We start from the raw sequence: 27,342 nt of genomic DNA, 5'->3' as shown, positions 1-27,342 counted from the left end.
TGTTACTCGCACAGACACAGAACTGTTACTGAGGGCCACAGAACTGTTACTTAGGGACAAAGAAACGCTAGTTAGGGCCACAGAATTGTTACTCAGGGACAGACAGAATTGTTACCGAGTGCCAGAGAATTGTTACTCAGGGACAGACAGAATTGTTAATGAGTGCCAGAGAATTGTTACTTAGGGCCACAGAAACTTTAATTAGGGCCACAGAATTTTTACTCAGGGACAGACAGAATTGTTACTGAGTGCCAGAGAATTGTTACTCAGGGACAGACAGAATTGTTACCGAGTGCCAGAGAATTGTTACTCAGGGACAGACAGAATTGTTACTGAGTGCCAGAGAATTGTTACTTAGGGCCACAGAAACTTTCATTAGGGCCACAGAATTTTTACTCAGGGACAGACAGAATTGTTACTGAGTGCCAGAGAATTGTTACTCAGGGACAGAGAGAATTGTTACTGAGTGCCAGAGAATTGTTACTTAGGGCCACAGAAACTTTAATTAGGCCCACAGAATTTTTACTCAGGGACAGACAGAATTGTTACTGAGTGCCAGAGAATTGTTACTCAGGGACAGACAGAATTGTTACCGAGTGCCAGAGAATTGTTACTCAGGGACAGACAGAATTGTTACTGAGTGCCAGAGAATTGTTACTTAGGGCCACAGAAACTTTAATTAGGGCCACAGAATTTTTACTCAGGGACAGACAGAATTGTTACGGAGTGCCAGAGAATTGTTACTCAGGGACAGACAGAATTGTTACGGAGTGCCAGAGAATTGTTACTCAGGGCCACAGAAACTTTACTTAGGGCCAGAGAATTTTTACTCAGGGACAGACAGAATTGTTACTGAGTGCCAGAGAATTGTTACTCAGGGACAGACAGAATTGTTACGGAGTGCCAGAGAATTGTTACTCAGGGACAGACAGAATTGTTACTGAGTGCCAGAGAATTGTTACTTAGGGCCACAGAAACTTTAATTAGGGCCACAGAATTTTTACTCAGGGACAGACAGAATTGTTACTGAGTGCCAGAGAATTGTTACTCAGGGACAGACAGAATTGTTACCGAGTGCCAGAGAATTGTTACTCAGGGACAGACAGAATTGTTACTGAGTGCCAGAGAATTGTTACTTAGGGCCACAGAAACTTTAATTAGGGCCACAGAATTTTTACTCAGGGACAGACAGAATTGTTACTGAGTGCCAGAGAATTGTTACTCAGGGACAGACAGAATTGTTACGGAGTGCCAGAGAATTGTTACTCAGGGCCCCAGAAACTTTACTTAGGGCCAGAGAATTTTTACTCAGGGACAGACAGAATTGTTACTGAGTGCCAGAGAATTGTTACTCAGGGACAGACAGAATTGTTACGGAGTGCCAGATAATTGTTACTCAGGGCCCCAGAAACTTTACTTAGGGCCACAGAATTTTTACTCAGGGACAGACAGAATTGTTACTGAGTGCCAGAGAATTGTTACTCAGGGACAGACAGAATTGTTACTGAGTGCCAGAGAATTGTTACTCAGGGACAGACAGAATTGTTACTGAGTGCCAGATAATTGTTACTCAGGGCCCCAGAAACTTTACTTAGGGCCACAGAATTTTTACTCAGGGACAGACAGAATTGTTACTGAGTGCCAGAGAATTGTTACTCAGGGACAGACAGAATTGTTACTGAGTGCCAGAGAATTGTTACTTAGGGCCACAGAAACTTGAATTAGGGCCACAGAATTTTTACTCAGGGACAGACAGAATTGTTACTGAGTGCCAGAGAATTGTTACTCAGGGACAGACAGAATTGTTACGGAGTGCCAGAGAATTGTTACTCAGGGACAGACAGAATTGTTACTGAGTGCCAGAGAATTGTTACTTAGGGCCACAGAAACTTTAATTAGGGCCACAGAATTTTTACTCAGGGACAGACAGAATTGTTACTGAGTGCCAGAGAATTGTTACTCAGGGACAGACAGAATTGTTACCGAGTGCCAGAGAATTGTTACTCAGGGACAGACAGAATTGTTACTGAGTGCCAGAGAATTGTTACTTAGGGCCACAGAAACTTTAATTAGGGCCACAGAATTTTTACTCAGGGACAGACAGAATTGTTACGGAGTGCCAGAGAATTGTTACTCAGGGACAGACAGAATTGTTACGGAGTGCCAGAGAATTGTTACTCAGGGCCACAGAAACTTTACTTAGGGCCAGAGAATTTTTACTCAGGGACAGACAGAATTGTTACTGAGTGCCAGAGAATTGTTACTCAGGGACAGACAGAATTGTTACGGAGTGCCAGATAATTGTTACTCAGGGCCCCAGAAACTTTACTTAGGGCCACAGAATTTTTACTCAGGGACAGACAGAATTGTTACTGAGTGCCAGAGAATTGTTACTCAGGGACAGACAGAATTGTTACTGAGTGCCAGAGAATTGTTACTTAGGGCCACAGAAACTTTACTTAGGGCCACAGAATTGTTTCTCGCACAGACACAGAATTGTTACTCGCACAGACACAGAATTGTTACTGAGGGCCACAGAACTGTTACTTGGGGCCACAGAAACGTTAATCAGGGACACAGAATTGTTACTGAGGGCCACAGAACTGTTACTTAGGGCCACAGAATTGTTACTCGCACAGACACAGAATTGTTACTCAGGGACACAGAATTGTTACTCAGGGACACATAATCGTTTAATTAAAGAGTATGTCAGACAACATGCAGAGGAGTGGCAGAGGAGGCAATGTTTTAGGAGCAAGCAGACGTGGCAGCAGAGGAAGGGGTCGAGGCAGCACTATTCGCAGCCAGAGGCCAGTGCTCCCGGTGTCATCCAGCGGTCGTGTCTCCACCGACAACCCTGCCGTCGTCGATTGGTTGGCTCGGTCGTCTTCCTCTTCCCAGGTCACCTCTGACACCTACAGCCAACGGTCGGTGGGTACGTCAGACACAACCGTTAGTTGGCATGGCCCGGGACCAAGCCCACTGAAATCACGTGTCCTCTACCTGCCCCTGTCCTTTGGTGTTCCCTCACCAAGCGAAGTATCGCATGCTGTGGGCTCAGCCCCACTGTACAGTGAGGAAGAGCTAACAGAGGGCGGTCAGGAACGGGGGGAGACATCCGCCTTTTCAGCAGCCAGGCGAAGAAGTAGTGGCGAGGAGAGTGGCTCGGTAGCCGGTCTAGAGACAGGTCTGTCTCCTGACCCAGACGCAGCCGAGGGGGCTAGTAGTGAGGCGGAGACCCTACTTGATGATGAGGAGGTTGATCGCACTTGGCAGCCTCGTCGTCATCAGGCAATTTCTTCCGCATCATCAGGAGAAGAGGGTGGCAGCTTGGCAGCGAGCAAAACAGTCGGTGGGTTGCCCAGGAGACAGCAGCAGGGTCGCAGCAGTGTCAGTGGAGCCAAACGGCCACGGAGTAGAGCACCAGCTCCACTGCAGCCTACCACCACGGCCAGTAGTGGTGCCGGTGTGTACGGAGGAAGCAGCAGTCAGCCAGTGAGGAGTATCGGGGGCAAAGTTTCCTACTCGGCGGTGTGGCAATTTTTCGTCAAGCCGCCCGAGGAAGTAAACGTAGCCGTATGTCGACTATGTGGCCAGAAAGTCAAGCGTGGCCAGGGGGCCCATGTTGGGACTACAGCGTTGCGGCAGCATATGCAGCGTCGCCATTTGGTGGCCTGGGAAAACCGTGATAAAGATACGGCGGTTCTGCCCGCCCCAGCCCCCGCTCCATCACCCGCTCCGTTACTTGCTCCGTCACCCGACGTCAATCGCCCTCCATCAGCCAGTCAAGGCTCCAACACCTCTGCTGAGGGGAGTTGTCGCTCGTTGGCATCTTCCGCTCGTTCAGATGCTCCTTCTCCTGCTACTCCTCTTCACGGATTCCGTCAGCAGTCTTTCTTGGAATCCGTTTCCAAGAGACAACAGTTTGCGAGCACGCACCCGACGGTGCAAAAGCTGAACGTCCTCCTGTCCAAGTTGCTGGTGCTGCAGTCCCTCCCTTTCCAAGTGGTGGACTCAGCACCTTTCAGAGAAATGATGGCTTGTGCCGCGCCGCGGTGGAGAGTGCCAAGCCGTCATTTCTTCGCCAAAAAGGCAGTGCCAGCCCTGCATTCACATGTAGAAGACATGGTGGGCCAGTCTTTGAGCATGTCGGTCTCTGCCAAAGTGCACGGCAGCGCCGACGTGTGGAGCTGTAACTACGGTCAGGGACAGTACATGTCATTTACGGCCCACTGGGTGAACGTGGTGCCGTCATAGCCGCACCAGCAACTTGGACAGGTCACGCCGCTTTTGCCTCCACGTTTGCACGTCCTTGGTCCGGCAAAGATGTCCGCCTCTACCACCTCTTCTTCCGCCGTGTCCTCAGCCGCCACCCCCGTGCCAAGTCCCATTACCCGACCGGCATATCACATGTGCAGGGCGCAACAGTGTCACGCTGTTCTGCACCTGGTATGCCTTGGCGAACGTAGTCACACAGGGGAGGAACTTCTGAGTGTAATGAACAGAGAAATCGACAGATGGCTGTCTCCGCGCAAACTGAAAATCGGAACCATGTTGACCGACAACGGAAAGAACATGGTGTCTGCTCTGCGTCAAGGAAGGTTGTGCCATGCGCCATGCATGGCTCACGTGTTCAATCTGGTTGTCAAGCGGTTCTTAAAATCCACCATCCCACTGCAAGACATCCTTAAAATGTCACGTAAACTGTGCATGCATTTCAGCCATTCCTACACCGCAAAGAACACCCTCATTGAGCTGCAGCGGCAGAACGGAATTCCACAGCATCGCCTGATCTGCGACGTTGCAACAAGGTGGAATTCAACACTACACATGTTAGACCGCCTTTACGAACAGCAAAAGGCCATCACCGATTTCCTGATGTTACAAGCGGATAAAGGTACTCCCCTGTGTAACTTAGATGTCAGCCATTGGCAGCTCATGCGTGACACCTGCCGCTTGCTCAGGCCCTTTGAGGAGGCCACGCTATTCGTGAGTCGGCAGGACTATGGGATGAACGACGTCATTCCTCTGTTGCACGTCCTTGAACAAATGCTGTTAACAATGGCTGGTCAGGGTGCGGTAGACGTGGCGCACAGATCTCAACGCCACATGACCCCTGTGGGGGCAGGACAGGAAGAAGAGGAGGAGGTAGAGGAGGACATTTGTGCTCAGGAATTATTGAGTGAAATGGGTGGTTTTTCCACTCAGCGGACAGGAGTGGAGGAGCAGGAGCATCTGGTAGAGGAGGAGGAGGAGGAGACAGAGGACCCAGACGCACCGTGGCAGTATGCTGTGGAGATGGAGGCAGGGAGTCCCTCGCATTCCTTGGCACAAATGGCCCATAGCATGCTCGGTTGCTTGCGTAGCGACAGCCGAATAATAACCATCAGACAGAGGGATGACTTTTGGCTGTCCACCTTGTTGGACCCTCGCTACCGTTCCAAAATGGTGGCCTTTTTCACACCTGCTGAGAGGGAGGCCAAAATAACGTACTATAAAAACCACCTATGTAGTCAGTTGGTCTCTGCCTTTGTGCGCCAACGTCCATCCTCAGACACTGTGGGCCCTGTGCGCTCGCGTTCCGCTGCCATGGCAGCAGGGGAGGGGTGGGGTGGTAGGAGCAGTGGCAGCTCCACCAGCAGCAGCTGCCTCAGTCTGCAGTCGATGATGAGTAGCTTTCTTCACCAGCGCAGTGAGGAAACTACTAACCAGCCGCAGCAGCAGCAGCAGCATCAGGTGGACCTGGAGCAGGACCTCAAACAACAGGCTTGGGCCTACTTGGACAGCACCCTGCCAACCGAGGTAGACAATCCCCTTGACTACTGGGCAACGAAACTTGACCTTTGGCCCCAACTAGCTGAATTTGCCCTTGAAAGGCTGTCATGCCCAGCCAGTAGCGTGGCATCGGAGCGCGTGTTTAGTGCGGCAGGAGGTATTGTAACTCCGCGGAGGACACGACTGTCCACCCAAAGTGTGGAGAGACTCACGTTTGTGAAAATGAATCAGGCGTGGATTAGTCTGGATTTCAAACCACCAGTTCCTGACACAACTGACTAAATCCGCCATGAATCATGCCTCAAACATGTGCCACTTTGAGGTCTCCTCACACACTGCTGGTGTGTAGATTTTTTTGACATAGGGTGCTGGCAGATTATGGGCCTCCTATAGCTGCTGCCAGGCCCCTAATCTGCCATAGGCCCCTATATACCGCTTCCTCATGCTGCTGCCAGGTCCAGAGTCTCTCATGGGTCCCTGTACGGCCTCCCATTGCTGCTGTCTCCATCGCCACACTCTGCCATGTGCCACTTTCAGGTCTCCTCACACACTGCTGGTGTGTAGAATTTTTTGACATAGGGTGCTGGCAGATTATGGGCCTCCCATTGCTGCTGCCAGGCCCCTAATCTGCCATAGGCCCCTATATACCGCTTCCTCATGCTGCTGCCAGGTCCAGAGTCTGTCATGGGTCCCTGTACGGCCTCCCATTGCTGCTGTCTCCATCGCCACACTCTGCCATGTGCCACTTTCAGGTCTCCTCACACTGCTGGTGTGTTGAATTTTTTGACATAGGGTGCTGGCAGATTAAGGGCCTCCCATAGCTGCTGCCAGGCCCCTAATCTGCCATAGGCCCCTATATACCGCCTCCTCATGCTGCTGCCAGGTCCAGAGTCTCTCATGGGTCCCTGTACGGCCTCCCATTGCTGCTGTCTCCATCGCCACACTCTGCCATGTGCCACTTTCAGGTCTCCTCACACACTGCTGGTGTGTAGAATTTTTTGACATAGGGTGCTGGTAGATTATGGGCCTCCCATTGCTGCTGCCAGGCCCCTAATCTGCCATAGGCCCCTATATACCGCTTCCTCATGCTGCTGCCAGGTCCAGAGTCTCTCATGCCATGTGCCACTTTCAGGTCTCCTCACACACTGCTGGTGTGTAGAATTTTTTGACATAGGGTGCTGGCAGATTAAGGGCCTCCCATAGCTGCTGCCAGGCCCCTAATCTGCCATAGGCCCCTATATACCGCCTCCTCATGTTGCTGCCAGGTCCAGAGTCTGTCATGGGTCCCTGTACGGCCTCCCATTGCTGCTGTCTCCATCGCCACACTCTGCCATGTGCCACTTTCAGGTCTCCTCACACACTGCTGGTGTGTAGAATTTTTTGACCTAGGGTGCTGGCAGATTAAGGGCCTCCCATAGCTGCTGCCAGGCCCCTAATCTGCCATAGGCCCCTATATACCGCCTCCTCATGCTGCTGCCAGGTCCAGAGTCTCTCATGGGTCCCTGTACGGCCTCCCATTGCTGCTGTCTCCATCGCCACACTCTGCCATGTGCCACTTTCAGGTCTCCTCACACACTGCTGGTGTGTAGAATTTTTTGACATAGGGTGCTGGCAGATTATGGGCCTCCCATAGCTGCTGCCAGGCCCCTAATCTGCCATAGGCCCCTATATACCGCTTCCTCATGCTGCTGCCAGGTCCAGAGTCTCTCATGGGTCCCTGTACGGCCTCCCATTGCTGCTGTCTCCATCGCCACACTCTGCCATGTGCCACTTTCAGGTCTCCTCACACTGCTGGTGTGTTGAATTTTTTGACATAGGGTGCTGGCAGATTAAGGGCCTCCCATAGCTGCTGCCAGGCCCCTAATCTGCCATAGGCCCCTATATACCGCCTCCTCATGCTGCTGCCAGGTCCAGAGTCTGTCATGGGTCCCTGTACGGCCTCCCATTGCTGCTGTCTCCATCGCCACACTCTGCCATGTGCCACTTTCAGGTCTCCTCACACACTGCTGGTGTGTAGAATTTTTTGACATAGGGTGCTGGCAGATTATGGGCCTCCCATTGCTGCTGCCAGGCCCCTAATCTGCCATAGGCCCCTATATACCGCTTCCTCATGCTGCTGCCAGGTCCAGAGTCTCTCATGCCATGTGCCACTTTCAGGTCTCCTCACACACTGCTGGTGTGTAGAATTTTTTGACATAGGGTGCTGGCAGATTATGGGCCTCCCATAGCTGCTGCCAGGCCCCTAATCTGCCATGGGCCCCTATATACCGCCTCCTCATGCTGCTGCCAGGTCCAGAGTCTGTCATGGGTCCCTGTACGGCCTCCCATTGCTGCTGTCTCCATCGCCACACTCTGCCATGTGCCACTTTCAGGTCTCCTCACACACTGCTGGTGTGTAGAATTTTTTGACATAGGGTGCTGGCAGATTATGGGCCTCCCATTGCTGCTGCCAGGCCCCTAATCTGCCATAGGCCCCTATATACCGCTTCCTCATGCTGCTGCCAGGTCCAGAGTCTCTCATGGGTCCCTGTACGGCCTCCCATTGCTGCTGTCTCCATCGCCACACTCTGCCATGTGCCACTTTCAGGTCTCCTCACACTGCTGGTGTGTTGAATTTTTTGACATAGGGTGCTGGCAGATTAAGGGCCTCCCATAGCTGCTGCCAGGCCCCTAATCTGCCATAGGCCCCTATATACCGCCTCCTCATGCTGCTGCCAGGTCCAGAGTCTGTCATGGGTCCCTTTACGGCCTCCCATTGCTGCTGTCTCCATCGCCACACTCTGCCATGTGCCACTTTCAGGTCTCCTCACACACTGCTGGTGTGTAGAATTTTTTGACATAGGGTGCTGGCAGATTATGGGCCTCCCATTGCTGCTGCCAGGCCCCTAATCTGCCATAGGCCCCTATATACCGCTTCCTCATGCTGCTGCCAGGTCCAGAGTCTCTCATGCCATGTGCCACTTTCAGGTCTCCTCACACACTGCTGGTGTGTAGAATTTTTTGACATAGGGTGCTGGCAGATTAAGGGCCTCCCATAGCTGCTGCCAGGCCCCTAATCTGCCATAGGCCCCTATATACCGCCTCCTCATGTTGCTGCCAGGTCCAGAGTCTGTCATGGGTCCCTGTACGGCCTCCCATTGCTGCTGTCTCCATCGCCACACTCTGCCATGTGCCACTTTCAGGTCTCCTCACACACTGCTGGTGTGTAGAATTTTTTGACATAGGGTGCTGGCAGATTAAGGGCCTCCCATAGCTGCTGCCAGGCCCCTAATCTGCCATAGGCCCCTATATACCGCCTCCTCATGCTGCTGCCAGGTCCAGAGTCTCTCATGGGTCCCTGTACGGCCTCCCATTGCTGCTGTCTCCATCGCCACACTCTGCCATGTGCCACTTTCAGGTCTCCTCACACACTGCTGGTGTGTAGAATTTTTTGACATAGGGTGCTGGCAGATTATGGGCCTCCCATAGCTGCTGCCAGGCCCCTAATCTGCCATAGGCCCCTATATACCGCTTCCTCATGCTGCTGCCAGGTCCAGAGTCTCTCATGGGTCCCTGTACGGCCTCCCATTGCTGCTGTCTCCATCGCCACACTCTGCCATGTGCCACTTTCAGGTCTCCTCACACTGCTGGTGTGTTGAATTTTTTGACATAGGGTGCTGGCAGATTAAGGGCCTCCCATAGCTGCTGCCAGGCCCCTAATCTGCCATAGGCCCCTATATACCGCCTCCTCATGCTGCTGCCAGGTCCAGAGTCTGTCATGGGTCCCTGTACGGCCTCCCATTGCTGCTGTCTCCATCGCCACACTCTGCCATGTGCCACTTTCAGGTCTCCTCACACACTGCTGGTGTGTAGAATTTTTTGACATAGGGTGCTGGCAGATTATGGGCCTCCCATTGCTGCTGCCAGGCCCCTAATCTGCCATAGGCCCCTATATACCGCTTCCTCATGCTGCTGCCAGGTCCAGAGTCTCTCATGCCATGTGCCACTTTCAGGTCTCCTCACACACTGCTGGAGTGTAGAATTTTTTGACATAGGGTGCTGGCAGATTAAGGGCCTCCCATAGCTGCTGCCAGGCCCCTAATCTGCCATAGGCCCCTATATACCGCCTCCTCATGTTGCTGCCAGGTCCAGAGTCTGTCATGGGTCCCTGTACGGCCTCCCATTGCTGCTGTCTCCATCGCCACACTCTGCCATGTGCCACTTTCAGGTCTCCTCACACACTGCTGGTGTGTTGAATTTTTTGACATAGGGTGCTGGCAGATTAAGGGCCTCCCATAGCTGCTGCCAGGCCCCTAATCTGCCATAGGCCCCTATATACCACCTCCTCATGCTGCTGCCAGGTCCAGAGTCTGTCATGGGTCCCTGTACGGCCTCCCATTGCTGCTGTCTCCATCGCCACACTCTGCCATGTGCCACTTTCAGGTCTCCTCACACACTGCTGGTGTGTAGAATTTTTTGACATAGGGTGCTGGCAGATTATGGGCCTCCCATTGCTGCTGCCAGGCCCCTAATCTGCCATAGGCCCCTATATACCGCTTCCTCATGCTGCTGCCAGGTCCAGAGTCTCTCATGGGTCCCTGTACGGCCTCCCATTGCTGCTGTCTCCATCGCCACACTCTGCCATGTGCCACTTTCAGGTCTCCTCACACTGCTGGTGTGTTGAATTTTTTGACATAGGGTGCTGGCAGATTAAGGGCCTCCCATAGCTGCTGCCAGGCCCCTAATCTGCCATAGGCCCCTATATACCGCCTCCTCATGCTGCTGCCAGGTCCAGAGTCTGTCATGGGTCCCTGTACGGCCTCCCATTGCTGCTGTCTCCATCGCCACACTCTGCCATGTGCCACTTTCAGGTCTCCTCACACACTGCTGGTGTGTAGAATTTTTTGACATAGGGTGCTGGCAGATTATGGGCCTCCCATTGCTGCTGCCAGGCCCCTAATCTGCCATAGGCCCCTATATACCGCTTCCTCATGCTGCTGCCAGGTCCAGAGTCTCTCATGGGTCCCTGTACGGCCTCCCATTGCTGCTGTCTCCATCGCCACACTCTGCCATGTGCCACTTTCAGGTCTCCTCACACTGCTGGTGTGTTGAATTTTTTGACATAGGGTGCTGGCAGATTAAGGGCCTCCCATAGCTGCTGCCAGGCCCCTAATCTGCCATAGGCCCCTATATACCGCCTCCTCATGCTGCTGCCAGGTCCAGAGTCTGTCATGGGTCCCTGTACGGCCTCCCATTGCTGCTGTCTCCATCGCCACACTCTGCCATGTGCCACTTTCAGGTCTCCTCACACACTGCTGGTGTGTAGAATTTTTTGACATAGGGTGCTGGCAGATTATGGGCCTCCCATTGCTGCTGCCAGGCCCCTAATCTGCCATAGGCCCCTATATACCGCTTCCTCATGCTGCTGCCAGGTCCAGAGTCTCTCATGCCATGTGCCACTTTCAGGTCTCCTCACACACTGCTGGTGTGTAGAATTTTTTGACATAGGGTGCTGGCAGATTATGGGCCTCCCATAGCTGCTGCCAGGCCCCTAATCTGCCATGGGCCCCTATATACCGCCTCCTCATGCTGCTGCCAGGTCCAGAGTCTGTCATGGGTACCTGTACGGCCTCCCATTGCTGCTGTCTCCATCGCCACACTCTGCCATGTGCCACTTTCAGGTCTCCTCACACACTGCTGGTGTGTAGAATTTTTTGACATAGGGTGCTGGCAGATTATGGGCCTCCCATTGCTGCTGCCAGGCCCCTAATCTGCCATAGGCCCCTATATACCGCTTCCTCATGCTGCTGCCAGGTCCAGAGTCTCTCATGCCATGTGCCACTTTCAGGTCTCCTCACACACTGCTGGTGTGTAGAATTTTTTGACATAGGGTGCTGGCAGATTAAGGGCCTCCCATAGCTGCTGCCAGGCCCCTAATCTGCCATAGGCCCCTATATACCGCTTCCTCATGCTGCTGCCAGGTCCAGAGTCTGTCATGGGTCCCTGTACGGCCTCCCATTGCTGCTGTCTCCATCGCCACACTCTGCCATGTGCCACTTTCAGGTCTCCTCACACTGCTGGTGTGTTGAATTTTTTGACATAGGGTGCTGGCAGATTATGGGCCTCCTATAGCTGCTGCCAGGCCCCTAATCTGCCATGGGCCCCTATATACCGCCTCCTCATGCTGCTGCCAGGTCCAGAGTCTGTCATGGGTCCCTGTACGGCCTCCCATTGCTGCTGTCTCCATCGCCACACTCTGCCATGTGCCACTTTCAGGTCTCCTCACACACTGCTGGTGTGTAGAATTTTTTGACATAGGGTGCTGGCAGATTAAGGGCCTCCCATAGCTGCTGCCAGGCCCCTAATCTGCCATAGGCCCCTATATACCGCCTCCTCATGTTGCTGCCAGGTCCAGAGTCTGTCATGGGTCCCTGTACGGCCTCCCATTGCTGCTGTCTCCATCGCCACACTCTGCCATGTGCCACTTTCAGGTCTCCTCACACACTGCTGGTGTGTAGAATTTTTTGACATAGGGTGCTGGCAGATTAAGGGCCTCCCATAGCTGCTGCCAGGCCCCTAATCTGCCATAGGCCCCTATATACCGCCTCCTCATGCTGCTGCCAGGTCCAGAGTCTCTCATGGGTCCCTGTACGGCCTCCCATTGCTGCTGTCTCCATCGCCACACTCTGCCATGTGCCACTTTCAGGTCTCCTCACACACTGCTGGTGTGTAGAATTTTTTGACATAGGGTGCTGGCAGATTATGGGCCTCCCATAGCTGCTGCCAGGCCCCTAATCTGCCATAGGCCCCTATATACCGCTTCCTCATGCTGCTGCCAGGTCCAGAGTCTCTCATGGGTCCCTGTACGGCCTCCCATTGCTGCTGTCTCCATCGCCACACTCTGCCATGTGCCACTTTCAGGTCTCCTCACACTGCTGGTGTGTTGAATTTTTTGACATAGGGTGCTGGCAGATTAAGGGCCTCCCATAGCTGCTGCCAGGCCCCTAATCTGCCATAGGCCCCTATATACCGCCTCCTCATGCTGCTGCCAGGTCCAGAGTCTGTCATGGGTCCCTGTACGGCCTCCCATTGCTGCTGTCTCCATCGCCACACTCTGCCATGTGCCACTTTCAGGTCTCCTCACACACTGCTGGTGTGTAGAATTTTTTGACATAGGGTGCTGGCAGATTATGGGCCTCCCATTGCTGCTGCCAGGCCCCTAATCTGCCATAGGCCCCTATATACCGCTTCCTCATGCTGCTGCCAGGTCCAGAGTCTCTCATGCCATGTGCCACTTTCAGGTCTCCTCACACACTGCTGGTGTGTAGAATTTTTTGACATAGGGTGCTGGCAGATTATGGGCCTCCCATAGCTGCTGCCAGGCCCCTAATCTGCCATGGGCCCCTATATACCGCCTCCTCATGCTGCTGCCAGGTCCAGAGTCTGTCATGGGTCCCTGTACGGCCTCCCATTGCTGCTGTCTCCATCGCCACACTCTGCCATGTGCCACTTTCAGGTCTCCTCACACACTGCTGGTGTGTAGAATTTTTTGACATAGGGTGCTGGCAGATTATGGGCCTCCCATTGCTGCTGCCAGGCCCCTAATCTGCCATAGGCCCCTATATACCGCTTCCTCATGCTGCTGCCAGGTCCAGAGTCTCTCATGGGTCCCTGTACGGCCTCCCATTGCTGCTGTCTCCATCGCCACACTCTGCCATGTGCCACTTTCAGGTCTCCTCACACTGCTGGTGTGTTGAATTTTTTGACATAGGGTGCTGGCAGATTAAGGGCCTCCCATAGCTGCTGCCAGGCCCCTAATCTGCCATAGGCCCCTATATACCGCCTCCTCATGCTGCTGCCAGGTCCAGAGTCTGTCATGGGTCCCTGTACGGCCTCCCATTGCTGCTGTCTCCATCGCCACACTCTGCCATGTGCCACTTTCAGGTCTCCTCACACACTGCTGGTGTGTAGAATTTTTTGACATAGGGTGCTGGCAGATTATGGGCCTCCCATTGCTGCTGCCAGGCCCCTAATCTGCCATAGGCCCCTATATACCGCTTCCTCATGCTGCTGCCAGGTCCAGAGTCTCTCATGCCATGTGCCACTTTCAGGTCTCCTCACACACTGCTGGTGTGTAGAATTTTTTGACATAGGGTGCTGGCAGATTATGGGCCTCCCATAGCTGCTGCCAGGCCCCTAATCTGCCATGGGCCCCTATATACCGCCTCCTCATGCTGCTGCCAGGTCCAGAGTCTGTCATGGGTCCCTGTACGGCCTCCCATTGCTGCTGTCTCCATCGCCACACTCTGCCATGTGCCACTTTCAGGTCTCCTCACACACTGCTGGTGTGTAGAATTTTTTGACATAGGGTGCTGGCAGATTATGGGCCTCCCATTGCTGCTGCCAGGCCCCTAATCTGCCATAGGCCCCTATATACCGCTTCCTCATGCTGCTGCCAGGTCCAGAGTCTCTCATGCCATGTGCCACTTTCAGGTCTCCTCACACACTGCTGGTGTGTAGAATTTTTTGACATAGGGTGCTGGCAGATTAAGGGCCTCCCATAGCTGCTGCCAGGCCCCTAATCTGCCATAGGCCCCTATATACCGCTTCCTCATGCTGCTGCCAGGTCCAGAGTCTGTCATGGGTCCCTGTACGGCCTCCCATTGCTGCTGTCTCCATCGCCACACTCTGCCATGTGCCACTTTCAGGTCTCCTCACACTGCTGGTGTGTTGAATTTTTTGACATAGGGTGCTGGCAGATTATGGGCCTCCTATAGCTGCTGCCAGGCCCCTAATCTGCCATGGGCCCCTATATACCGCCTCCTCATGCTGCTGCCAGGTCCAGAGTCTGTCATGGGTCCCTGTACGGCCTCCCATTGCTGCTGTCTCCATCGCCACACTCTGCCATGTGCCACTTTCAGGTCTCCTCACACACTGCTGGTGTGTAGAATTTTTTGACATAGGGTGCTGGCAGATTAAGGGCCTCCCATAGCTGCTGCCAGGCCCCTAATCTGCCATAGGCCCCTATATACCGCCTCCTCATGTTGCTGCCAGGTCCAGAGTCTGTCATGGGTCCCTGTACGGCCTCCCATTGCTGCTGTCTCCATCGCCACACTCTGCCATGTGCCACTTTCAGGTCTCCTCACACACTGCTGGTGTGTAGAATTTTTTGACATAGGGTGCTGGCAGATTAAGGGCCTCCCATAGCTGCTGCCAGGCCCCTAATCTGCCATAGGCCCCTATATACCGCCTCCTCATGCTGCTGCCAGGTCCAGAGTCTGTCATGGGTCCCTGTACGGCCTCCCATTGCTGCTGTCTCCATCGCCACACTCTGCCATGTGCCACTTTCAGGTCTCCTCACACACTGCTGGTGTGTTGAATTTTTTGACATAGGGTGCTGGCAGATTATGGGCCTCCTATAGCTGCGGCCAGGCCCCTAATCTGCCATAGGCCCCTATATACCGCTTCCTCATGCTGCTGCCAGGTCCAGAGTCTCTCATGCCATGTGCCACTTTCAGGTCTCCTCACACTGCTGGTGTGTAGAATTTTTTTGACATAGGGTGCTGGCAGATTATGGGCCTCCTATAGCTGCTGCCAGGCCCCTAATCTGCCATAGGCCCCTATATACCGCCTCCTCATGCTGCTGCCAGGTCCAGAGTCTGTCATGGGTCCCTGTACGGCCTCCCATTGCTGCTGTCTCCATCGCCACACTCTGCCATGTGCCACTTTCAGGTCTCCTCACACACTGCTGGTGTGTATAATTTTTTGACATAGGGTGCTGGCAGATTACGGGCCTCCCATAGCTGCTGCCAGGCCCCTAATCTGCCATGGGCCCCTATACCGACTCCTCATGCTGTGACGTTGCAACAAGGTGGAATTCAACCCTACATATGTTAGACCGCCTTTACGAACAGCAAAAGGCCATCACAGATTTCCTGATGTTAAAAGCGGATAAAGGTATTCCCTGTGTAACTTAGATGTCAGCCATTGGCAGCTCATGCGTGACACCTGAGCTTGCTCAGGCCCTTTGAGGAGGCCACGCTATTCGTGAGTCGGCAGGACTATGGGATGAACGACGTCATTCCTCTGTTGCACGTCCTGGAACAAATGCTGTTAACAATGGCTGGTCAGGGTGCGGTAGACGTGGCGCACAGATCTCAACGCCACATGACCCCTGTGGGGGCAGGACAGGAAGAAGAGGAGGAGGTAGAGGAGGACATTGGTGCTCAGGAATTATTGAGTGAAATGGGTGGTTTTTCCACTCAGCGGACAGGAGTGGAGGAGCAGGAGCATCTGGTAGAGGAGGAGGAGGAGGAGGAGACAGAGGACCCAGACGCACCGTGGCAGTATGCTGTGGAGATGGAGGCAGGGAGTCCCTCGCATTCCTTGGCACAAATGGCCCATAGCATGCTCGGTTGCTTGCGTAGCGACAGCCGAATAATAACCATCAGACAGAGGGATGACTTTTGGCTGTCCACCTTGTTGGACCCTCGCTACCGTTCCAAAATGGTGGCCTTTTTCACACCTGCTGAGAGGGAGGCCAAAATAACGTACTATAAAAACCACCTATGTAGTCAGCTGGTCTCTGCCTGTCTGCGCCAACGTCCATCCTCAGACACTGTGGGCCCTGTGCGCTCGCGTTCCGCTGCGATGGCAGCAGGGGAGGGGTGGGGTGGTAGGAGCAGTGGCAGCTCCACCAGCAGCGGCTGCCTCAGTCTGCAGTCGATGATGAGTAGCTTTCTTCACCAGCGCAGTGAGGAAACTACTAACCAGCCGCAGCAGCAGCAGCAGCAGCAGCATCAGGTGGACCTGGAGCAGGACCTCAAACAACAGGCTTAGGCCTACTTGGACAGCACCCTGCCAACCGAGGTAGACAATCCCCTTGACTACTGGGCAACGAAACTTGACCTTTGGCCCCAACTAGCTGAATTTGCCCTTGAAAGGCTGTCATGCCCGGCCAGTAGCGTGGCATCGGAGCGCGTGTTTAGTGCGGCAGGAGGTATTGCAACTCCGCGGAGGACACGACTGTCCACCCAAAGTGTGGAGAGACTGACGTTTGTGAAAATGAATCAGGCGTGGATTAGTCTGGATTTCAAACCACCAGTTCCTGACACAACTGACTAAATCCGCCATGAATCATGCCCCAAACATGTGCCACTTTCAGGTCTCCTCACACTGCTGGTGTGTTCCATTTTTTGTCATAGGGTGCTGGCAGATTACGGGCCTCCCATAGCTGCTGCCAGGCCCCTAATCTGCCATGGGCCCCTATACCGCCTCCTCATGCTGCTGCCAAGTCCAGAGTCTCTCATGGGTCCCTGTACGGCCTCCCATTGCTGCTGTCTCCATCGCCACACTCTGCCATGTGCCACTTTCAGGTCTCCTCACACTGCTGGTGTATTCCATTTTTTGTCATAGGGTGCTGGCAGATTACGGGCTTCCCATAGCTGCTGCCAGGCCCCTAATCTGCCATGGGCCCCTATACCGCCTCCTCATGCTGCTGCCAGGTCCAGAGTGTGTCATGGGTCCCTGTACGGCCTCCCATTGCTGCTGTCTCCATCGCCACACTCTGCCATGTGCCACTTTCAGGTCTCCTCACACTGCTGGTGGGTTCCATTTTTTGTCATAGGGTGCTGGCAGATTACGGGCCTCCCATAGCTGCTGCCAGGCCCCTAATCTGCCATGGGCCCCCGTACCGACTCCTCATGCTGCTGCCAGGCCCGTAATCTGTCATGGGCCCCTGTTGTCGCTTGTTGGCATATTCCGCTCGTTCAGATGCTCCTTCTCCTGCTACTCCTCTTCACGGATTCCGTCAGCAGTCTTTCTTGGAATCCGTTTCCAAGAGACAACAGTTTGCGAGCACGCACCAGACGGTGCAGAAACTGAACGTCCTCCTGTCCAAGTTGCTGCTGCCAGGCTTGTAATCTGTCATGCGCCCCTGTACCGCCTCCTCATGCTGCTGCCAGGTCCAGAGTGTGTCATGGGCCCCCGTACCGACTCCAAATGCTGCTGCCAGGCCCGTAATCTGTCATGGGCCCCTGTACCGCCTCCCCATGCTGCTGCCAGGTCCAGATTGTGTCATGGGTCCCTGTACGGCCTCCCATTGCTGCTGCCAGGCCTGTAATCTGCCATGGGCCCCCCTACCGACTCCTCATGCTGCTGCCAGGCCCGTAATCTGCCATGGGCCCCTGTACCGCCTCCTCATGCTGCTGCCAGGTCCAGAGTGTGTCATGGGTCCCTGTACGGCCTCCCATTGCTGCTGTCTCTATCGCCACACTCTGCCATGTGCCACTTTCAGGTCTCCTCACACTGCTGGTGGTTTCCATTTTTGTCATAGGGTGCTGCATGGCCTCCCATTGCTGCTGCCTCCACCGCCACACTGTGGCTCCACACTCTGGTTTTGGCCCCGTGACTGGCCAAATGAGTGAAGTGTGCGGTGATTCTAAGATCGACGGCACTCATCTGCATGTCATACTGCCTGACAGTATTATTTCTCTTCCCCAGCAGACTCCAAGGGCATTTAAATTAAAGGTACAGTGTTCAGCACTAATATTAAGTCTCTCTGAAGCCTAGAAACACCCTTTTTTAAGTTAAATTCACAGCGAATATATTCGACTCGAATCGAATTTTTTCTACGAATTCGCCGAATCAGTCGAATCGAATTTTTGAATACTTCGCTCATCTCTAGTTATGCGCTAATATAACTTTTTTTTTTTCTTCAAGAGTGCCTAGTTGTTGAATGTAGAATCCAAGATTTAGTTCCTTCACAGTATATAGTATGCATATCTATACTCAATTCCCTCATTGAAAATGGGAATGGAAAAAATAAGTATGCCCAACACTGATTCAAATGATTCAGGAATGGACAGTTCTGAGCAGGAGTCTCTTACTCGGTCACTTGCATTAAACTATTGTGTAAAATAAAAGAAATGGAAAAAATAGCTTTCCTGGGTTGCAGAAATTTTGTCTCTGGGACCTTATGTAAACATAAATTAGAGGCTCATTCAAAGCAACAGTAGTTGCCCAAAAGTAAAGTAAACATTTGTTAGGAATGTCGTAACGTAGGATGATACAAGGCCAGATATTCCCTAATCATGTTATTTTTGTCTTTTAGGCATCTATTTACGCTGAAATTGGTGAAATACTAAAAGGGACCAAACCTGCTCTTGCAGGGAAAACAACCGTTTTTAAGTCAGTAGGTAAGATATATAAATAATTAAATGCACAGGACACTTACAGTGGAAGGATGAAGATGAGGGAATTGTTTTGCAGATGTGAAGGGTTAATATACAGGTCACATAGAGACAGAATGGGGATCTGATGTACAGGAGAGGAGGGGAGTGTGAAAGGGTTAAAAAAAAGAAAGAAATCCCACAATCACAAGCTCCCTGCCCTATATGTGCTGCTGCCAGTATTCTAGATGTGTTTTCTCTCAAATGTAAACTGTAGTACTGTTTACCTTTTGTGATCTCTGTGATTGGTCAGCACAGAGATTGTGAGGTACAGAGCTGTTCAGATCAGCTCTGTACACTGTGCCTGTGATATGACCCATCAGATGACAACTCAGATCACATTAACCGGTGCACTGGCCATATTTTGCTCATCCAAGCTTTTTTTCTGAATATGCACCTTTCTCGCAATAACACATTTGGGTGTATAAATCAGATAATAAGTAAACCTCAGATTTACTTTATAATGCAGGTTAGAACACAAAATAATTTCTCAGTTGGCTATAGCATTTTGTGTAGTGTCTACCTTCTTCACAATGCTAAAACCTTGTATAAGGGAAATTCTTGAGGACAGTTCATTTAAAGAATAGAAAGGAAGCCTTTATTATTATTATTTTACCAAAATACAGCAAAAATTAAAATGATACTCCTAAATGCCTTTATAAAGACAGCACACACAAAACTTTCAACACACACCCAAAACCATAAAATAAATTAAATATAATACATACAATTAGTACACTAACCAACACTATAAAAACATCCACCTGTCCACTACTTGGCAACCAGCGTACTCCCTACAGTCCCTTTAGTACACTGTATATGAAAGAGAGCAATAAAAAGACCGTTTTCTTTCCAGACCATCTTTTATGAGAACTCTCATGAAATGTAGCTACTGATTGCTTACTTTACAACTGCAGTAGTGTTAGCAGACTACGATATGTCTTCAAAACTATGTATTCCCCAAAATGTGAATGTATTAATCTCCATACGATCCTGATTATATAGTGGGACTAAATCTCCCCTAGGGTTCCTGAAACAAATACATTCTTGTGTTTTGCAATATTTTTTTTTTTTTTTTTAATTCAAAACCAACTTTATTGTACAAAAAAGAAAAATGGTACAATAGCATGGCATGCTTCAAATCAGGAGGTACACAAGTAATTTTCAGGATACTAAACCGCAATGCGAGGTTAACATTTAAGTCATACCAGGGTATGTACAAGAGTCATATGTTCATAGGGTCACAGCTGCCTCTGTCCAGAGTGGAATATCACAGCAATCAGGATATGGTAAGGTTACATACATAAGTAAGTAATGGCAAAATGGTGAAAAGGACAGAGCCCTCGGGGTGATGTCATTCAGTGCAGATAACTGGCCACTTTGCAATATTTAATGTCAGGTTGTTTACTGAATGCTTCACAGCCAATTTCTGAACCTCTTCTCTATAACCCACCTCATCTCTTCCCTTTATTAAGTCCAACCCCTTCAGTGTCATCTGAAGATTTGATGATATTGGTATGATGAATTGGGGTCCAGTCATAAGCATACAATGCATGAAAAAAATGGAATCAACACACAGCTTTGTGGAGAGCCAGTACTTCGCATAAGAGTAGAGGAACAACAAGGGTCCATTTTGACTATTTTTTGACGGTTCATTAGGAAATCCTTAATTCAAGTACAAATAACTATGGGAATACCTACAGTAGGTCCTGCAATTCTCCTAATAAATTTGGAATCATTCTTACATTATGTTCTAGATGACCAAACACCTGTTGGGCTGTAGAAACTGCATCTTCCATAGATCTGTTGCCTTCGTGTGCAGATTGATAAGCATAAAAAGTCCTAGGTAAACTCACACAACTAGTAGTACTGTAAGGCAAATTTCTCCAGGCACATCATAGCCACTGTGCAATCGGCCAATAGTCATTGATGCTACTGGAACTGGAGTGATAACCACTGTCTTTAAACAAGATAAAATTATAGCTGGTGTTAAAGAGAGAATCAGAATCCTCCATGAAGAGAAAAGAAAAACAAAACAGTAAGTTGATTAGCAGAAGCTTTAATTACTTTCCCAGAGACTCCATTAGGAATGGAAGCCTTTCTAGGATATACTGCCCTAAAGCACCTGTCTCGTTTCATATTCACTAGATTTTCACTACTACAAGCCGATGAGGACATTGTATCTCTGCAAGGTTGTTTAACTTCAAAATAAGTAAAGTAACAATTTAGCTCACCTGCTAGTGAAACACTGGCATTCTCAGTCATGGAGTTGCAGCCCTTTAAATTTGTAATATGCCTATAGCCATTCTGCACTGGCCTACACCTGCCTATACCTGCCTAGGGTCATTAACTTTGAAACACTCTACAATTTTACCAGAAGCTCCTTTTTTCTCTCCAATACCAAGTTTGCTCTAGCTAAGTTATACAAATCTTTGTTCGCAATCTTAAAGGCATTATTATCCTCTGAGGAGAGTCTGATCCTCCCTTGTCATCCAGGGTTTCTGTTTGAGAAGAACCTGGTTACATTTATCTATGGTAACGTTGTCAACACAATCCTTTGAGTAGCACCTTACAATGTCTGTGTGATCATTTAAATCCTGTTGTTCCTATATTTCCTGATCATAAAAATCTTGCAATTGAGAAAGTACACCCTCTGCTCTGGCCATGTTTTTATAATCTTTGTGTTTGGTTTAATTTCCTTCTGTTCCCCCTAAGGGGGAGTATGTGCTGGAACAAGGTGCAGAGAAAGATGATCCAATTGGCCCAGATGTGAAGAAGGCACAGATAGGTTTATATGCTTGCCTAACATTTGAATAAACACAATCAAGTATATTTGTTTTCCCCTTAATCAAAAGCCTCAAATTTATCAAATTTAGGAAACACAGAATAATTACTGAGGATTTGAATAAAGCAAATTTATAAAAACTCTATCAGAATAAACATGTTGTCTATATATGGTATTTAATGATGGTAGAGAACTATACTGACATTTACAGCTGGTGGCATATATACAGCTGTAAAAATGACTGCTGTTATCTCTTGTGGCAGTCAGAATGGTCTGCACTTAAAAAATGTCTTAATCAGAAGAACAATAACTATTTGTAATTGCACTATCAATTCACCAGTCATTTAGCACATAAGTGCGAAGACCTCCACGTCCACCAGATTGTTCATTTCTATCATGGTTGTGGCTCATACAACCCTCAGTTGGTATGGCTGCATCTGATATTTATGATAACTAAATCCTGGCTTCATCTGCAATTTAGTTTTGAACAAAACAATGTTCAGCCATCTGTAACTCCAACTCATCCATTTTGGCTTTAGCATTCTTAAGAAGAATTTAGCATTGCACACAAGCTTGACTTGAGTCCTCTGCTCTGGAGTCCTCCCTTCTTTCACTCCATTGCTCCATTGCTCCACCTTCTTTGTTGCCTTCCAGGTATAATGATCTCTGGAGGCCGTACTTGTCTCACTATGTCTTCTGGTATATTAAAACTCCAAAAACTTACTTGTAACAAATTGTATTATGCTGTTGTGTTATTAAATTTATCCTTGTGGCTATACAAATAATTTTGCCAACTTTAGCTTTTCATAGTTCCAAACTGAACCCCGAGAAAGCTGCCTAGTAATAAAGTGTTGTGTCCATGTGCTTGATGTTAGTAAACCTGGGTGCAACAGGGCACAGTTGTGTGTGTTTAAAAAAAAAAAAAAAAGAAAAGAAAATTATATATAATTACGGTATATATCTTTATTTAGATAAATTCACATACCCCTTCAGCTGTCCTCGATCTTGTGCAACTGTCCCATGATTGTTACACATCCTAGGATTCCACAAGTCCTGCTGACCTTTACAATTTCACCCTGCAGCAGGGCTTCATAATCAAGGATTACACTGCCTTATTGCCTTGTTAGAACGCCATTGTAAATATGCATGTACTCTTTCATATGCAAGTTGCCAGCAGCCATATTCTTGCCTTCATGGCAGCATGAAATCTGGATGCTACTTTAGGTATAATTTTCTTTTTATCAATGGTTCTCTGCTGAGTCCAAAAACTCTTTTTTAATATTTGTAAGAAATGTGACTGAAGCTGTTTATCAGCCCCCAAGCATGAATTGTTTGGACAGTAAATTGCTTGCTGGATATACAGTTAATTGCTGGAACTGGACGAAATTAATTTATTCTGTGTCTGCTGCATGTCTGCTGTTTAAAATGCACAGTTGGGAATAAGTCTTAAATCTCCTATAATATAATCAGCAATACGTGTTCGTGTCCATTGTCTTAAAGCTAAATTCCGGGAATGTGACAAAAGAAGCACGCTTGTAGTGGGGATTCTGTATTGCAAAGGATAAATGTTTGTTTAGTCTTGGGGGAACCTAGGATAACACCTTCTACTAATAGTATGCCTCTGGGGTTTTTTTTCTAGTGTCCTAGAAGGATGAACATTTTTTTTTTCTCAGCTTTACTGTGTTAGAGAATAACACCTTTTTACTATCATTTTTTATCCAAGACTTTTTCCTTCAGTCCGTTCTCTCTGGTCTCCATTTGCCATCTGCCATCCAGTGTGGCCATTCTCAGCCTGGCTTTTGGAGTGCTGCGCCTAGAGTCTGCTGGACTGGCAGTTTCATGGATAGCTTGGGTCATTGGGTTCCATGTAAGATGCATTCCAGGCTCTGTACTGGTAACAAGCTAGCTGCAGAGTATTTTCCATTTATAGAGCCCTTTGCATTGCCTCAGCACCTGCCCTGTCTCTGTAGGATGATTGGGCTGAGCATCGGAGCTACTAAATTTACTTAAGTTGTTGGGAGCCTTTAAAATTCCCACTTTCTGCTGTTTTCCACCATGGGTAAGGTTAACGCTGTGGGACTGAGCATTAATTTCATCTGCAGGGTGGAGTGTAATGTGTCAGACTGTTGCTGCTACCACTGCTCTTTTTAATTTCGGTGTTGTAGAGCCCTTAAGAGCACAAGGACTTTCCCATTGCCCCTGCTGTTCCATGTTTTCCTTTATGGATATTGGGAAAGTCAATGTGGCTAGCGAAGGGTGCATCGTATCCCCTAAAACTGAAATAATCAATAGCAATTGGGCCACTGTTTTTTTTTTTTTCAAAGGAGGCAAATGCCATAACAACTCTCTCTTAGTCTTTCAGAACTCTCACCAAACATGGGTAAGCAAGAGCATGTTGTTCTGCAGGGACAGAGAAATTGGTGTGCAGCTAACAAGTAACAACCGCTGATTATTGGGGATCTACTTCCCTGTCACAGCTTGCTTTTGGTCTGTTTAGTGCTAGACACACTAGAATTTAACATTTTGGTTTGTGTTTTTTGCTATGGTCAAGACACTTATGGTTTCTAGCACTGGATGCACGATAAAGCTGGTTATGGCTAGTTTGCAATTGAAACTATGTTGATTTGTGTTCCCAATAAAAGAAATGTACAGTATATGTTCTTTAGTCTGTATAGGATGTAAAGTGATTGAACAACTAATAAAGCACAGTAGCAGGGTTCAGCCCAAGAATCGCTTTAATGTTGTGCATCCAAGCCAACTTTCCCCAATGCCAACTGCTCAACAAACAAAACATCTTCTCGTCGAAGCCACAAAGTAAACTGACAGACTAATACGGAAACCACCTAATGGGTTCACCCAAAACAAACTGGCAGCTCTTGTACCTTTTCAATGTTCTGTAAGCTGCCTGCTGTTTCACCCACCATAGACTATCGTAGCCTAGAGCGTGGAAAAAAGAAAGCTTTGGCCATCAGTTAGAATGTGGGTATACAATACTTTTTGCTCTTGGGGCACCCAGTTTATTAGGTTTACATTTTTCCATGCATTTGTTGAACTGGGATCCTGCAACTGTGCAGCCCCCAAATTTTTCCTGCTCATCAGCATATCCATTAAGACTGGCAAATTAGGCTGTTTGCTCTGACTCAAACCATGACTGCTAGTTGGAAGTTGGCAGATACCTCTGACATATGATTGTCAAGACACCCCTCAAGTTCAGGCAAAATAGAAAGACACATTCTCAGAATCGGCTACCTGTTTTTTCTTTTACAATTTCAACAACAGTGAAAAATCACAGCCCAGTATTGCACTCTAAGTTTGCAATCACACCTGTGGCATGCTTTAAGGCTCATTCACATGTGGCATATGAATCCGTGTCCCGTGTCAGGGTCTTGTGTACCCGCATGGGGATGCACAGGTGTCCCTTGCATCCCCATGTAAGCAGTTCCATAGCTGTCAATTGAGATGCAGAGGCTGCATGGACACAGCCGCAGCTCCCAAAGCGCCATATGTATGGGTGCAGCTGCACACGGCCCTGAACACACCCTATCCTTGTGTGGGTATATACGCCCTCATGCAGAGTGTGGATTCATACTCACTATGAACTAGGCCTTACAGTTCCACTAGGGGTCTCCACTAACAGAACCACAGCAGGGTAGTCTCTGGCATCACCATGTATACAGACCGATGCTTGGCAGGGTCCACCAGACTGCCTTGAAGTTTGAGGATTCCAGAGTCTAATAATGCTTCCACCATGTAGTTGTACATATTTGCCCATTTCTAGGTGAGCTTTCAGGACAGGCTTGGCAAATGGCAACACACCTCCCAAGGTCACATTTAATTGGCTCAATGAATATAGGGTATTGGGCAGCCACATGTCCTAGTCCTTGGCTGCCAGCACCTAATATGGCTGTCAGCACCTAAGAGACTCCTTTTGTGCTAGGAGGCCATTCATATCTGGAACCCACGAGTGTCTCACCCTCCTGATCATTACCCCCCCAAAGAAAACATTGGGACAGTTGTACCAGAAGTAGACTTTTTTGTTTCCATGGGTTACTGGCTCGAATGGAAGATATTCGAAATAGTGCTTGGTAGAAATATGTTGCTACTGACATATTTGCTACAAGTTGCTTGAGAAAGAACTGTGGGAGACTGAGGACTGTTATTTGCTACATGAATTACCAGTAGGGCATTGGCCCAAGAAACTGATTTATTTTAAACTGTTGTAATGACTGGAGAGATCCGCACACTGTGTGTAGTCCACTGAGGCTTAAGAAGCGTGTGTGTTCTGAGATTCTATATCATTAATAAGGTCCCAGCCAACGCTCTACAGGGACCTATTTGGATCATCAAATTGTTTTTTTCCATGAGATGCAAACCTCAGCATGTGGTGGTGAAAAAAATAGGTGACATACAGTGTATATACCATTCACAATCCTGCTTCCTGTGTGTGTGTGTGTGTGTATATATATATGTATATATATGTGTGTGTGTGTGTATATGTGTGTATATATATATATATATATATATATATATAATGTTTTATCTATTATATTATTTATCTATTATCTATGTATGTCATTTTCATTTTAGGCATGGCCATTGAAGACACGGTTTCAGCAAAACTTGTGTATGATTCCTGGGTGCAAAGTAATGCCAATAAATAAAGACAACTTCTCCAAAATTCCGATCATGCAGTTGAAGAGCCCTGTGGGTACACATGATTGATTCTGGGTTACTTCTGCTTCTTATACTAATACTGTATAATAGTCTGGAATTTAAACAATAATATTTCAAACATAAAAACTTTTTAGGGAGTACATGTTTAACTTTACTTGTGAAACACTGTTGATTACATCAAGTAACATTTCTAATAAACATTTACCAGGGTGGAAATGGATGTATTCTTTTCTGTGCCTTAGCATACCAATGACCCAGTGGCCTTATGGATTAATAAAAGCCACCCAGTGCACACAAAGTTTTCTATGTCGTGCAGTACTCCCCTTTTTTTTTTTTTTTCCTTCTAATAGCTCTAGCTAGAGATCCCTAAATACTTGTCAACTTCTGGTTATCTGGTGCTGTGAGCCAGTCAGTAGACGGCAATGTGTAAATTCCAGACCTGAACATGTGATTAAAAGAGTGATTAGTAATAGATGGATTTTACAATGAATATCAAGGTCTGTTACTGGGGCTCTAGAAAGGGTGGTCATCGCAACAAAAAACTTTGAGTGTGAACTCCAGACAGATATAAAATACATAAATAATGCTGGTTTGAATATATTACTAATTAATGTATTTTTATATACAAGCAGTGTACATACCTGAATCTGACCTGGCATCAGTCTCTTGCAGTCTCTGTACATCAAATCTCTGGGAGAGCGAGAAGTAGCAAAAAGAGCCAATCAGGCGTATTGCAATTCAAATTGCATACTGATAGAAGGAGAGAGCAGAGTGGCAGATGAACTCATAAGTCAGCTGCTTCTCCTCTCAGTGTCTACTGGTCCCCTCCCGTGCTAGACAGGACTGTACTGAGATTTGTAAGTGTCAGGAATGGATGAACAGAAAAACAAATCCCTTGGC

General features: G+C 49.0%; 1 protein-coding gene across 2 annotated transcripts in view; it reads left to right on the top strand.

The window, feature by feature from the left end:
- The window catches only part of CRYM (crystallin mu), a 96,505-nt gene extending 69,847 nt beyond the window's left edge, over positions 1 to 26,658 (top strand). For both annotated transcript variants that reach the window (XM_089674789.1, XM_089674790.1), the window contains exons 7-8: positions 18,866 to 18,950; positions 26,356 to 26,658. In XM_089674789.1, coding sequence (XP_089530915.1) covers positions 18,866 to 18,950; positions 26,356 to 26,429 — 159 coding nt within the window. In that variant the 3' untranslated portion in view covers positions 26,430 to 26,658. The remainder of the gene's footprint in view (positions 1 to 18,865; positions 18,951 to 26,355) is intronic.
- Positions 26,659 to 27,342: the final 684 nt, after the last annotated feature.

This window comes from Staurois parvus, unplaced genomic scaffold (assembly GCF_062004578.1).
Source record: "Staurois parvus isolate SC_StPar_1 unplaced genomic scaffold, SC_StPar_1.0 ptg000152l, whole genome shotgun sequence".
Lineage (NCBI taxonomy): Eukaryota > Metazoa > Chordata > Amphibia > Anura > Ranidae > Staurois > Staurois parvus.
The sequence above is the reverse complement of the archived record's forward strand: the minus strand, read 5'-3'. Positions and strand labels throughout refer to the sequence as shown.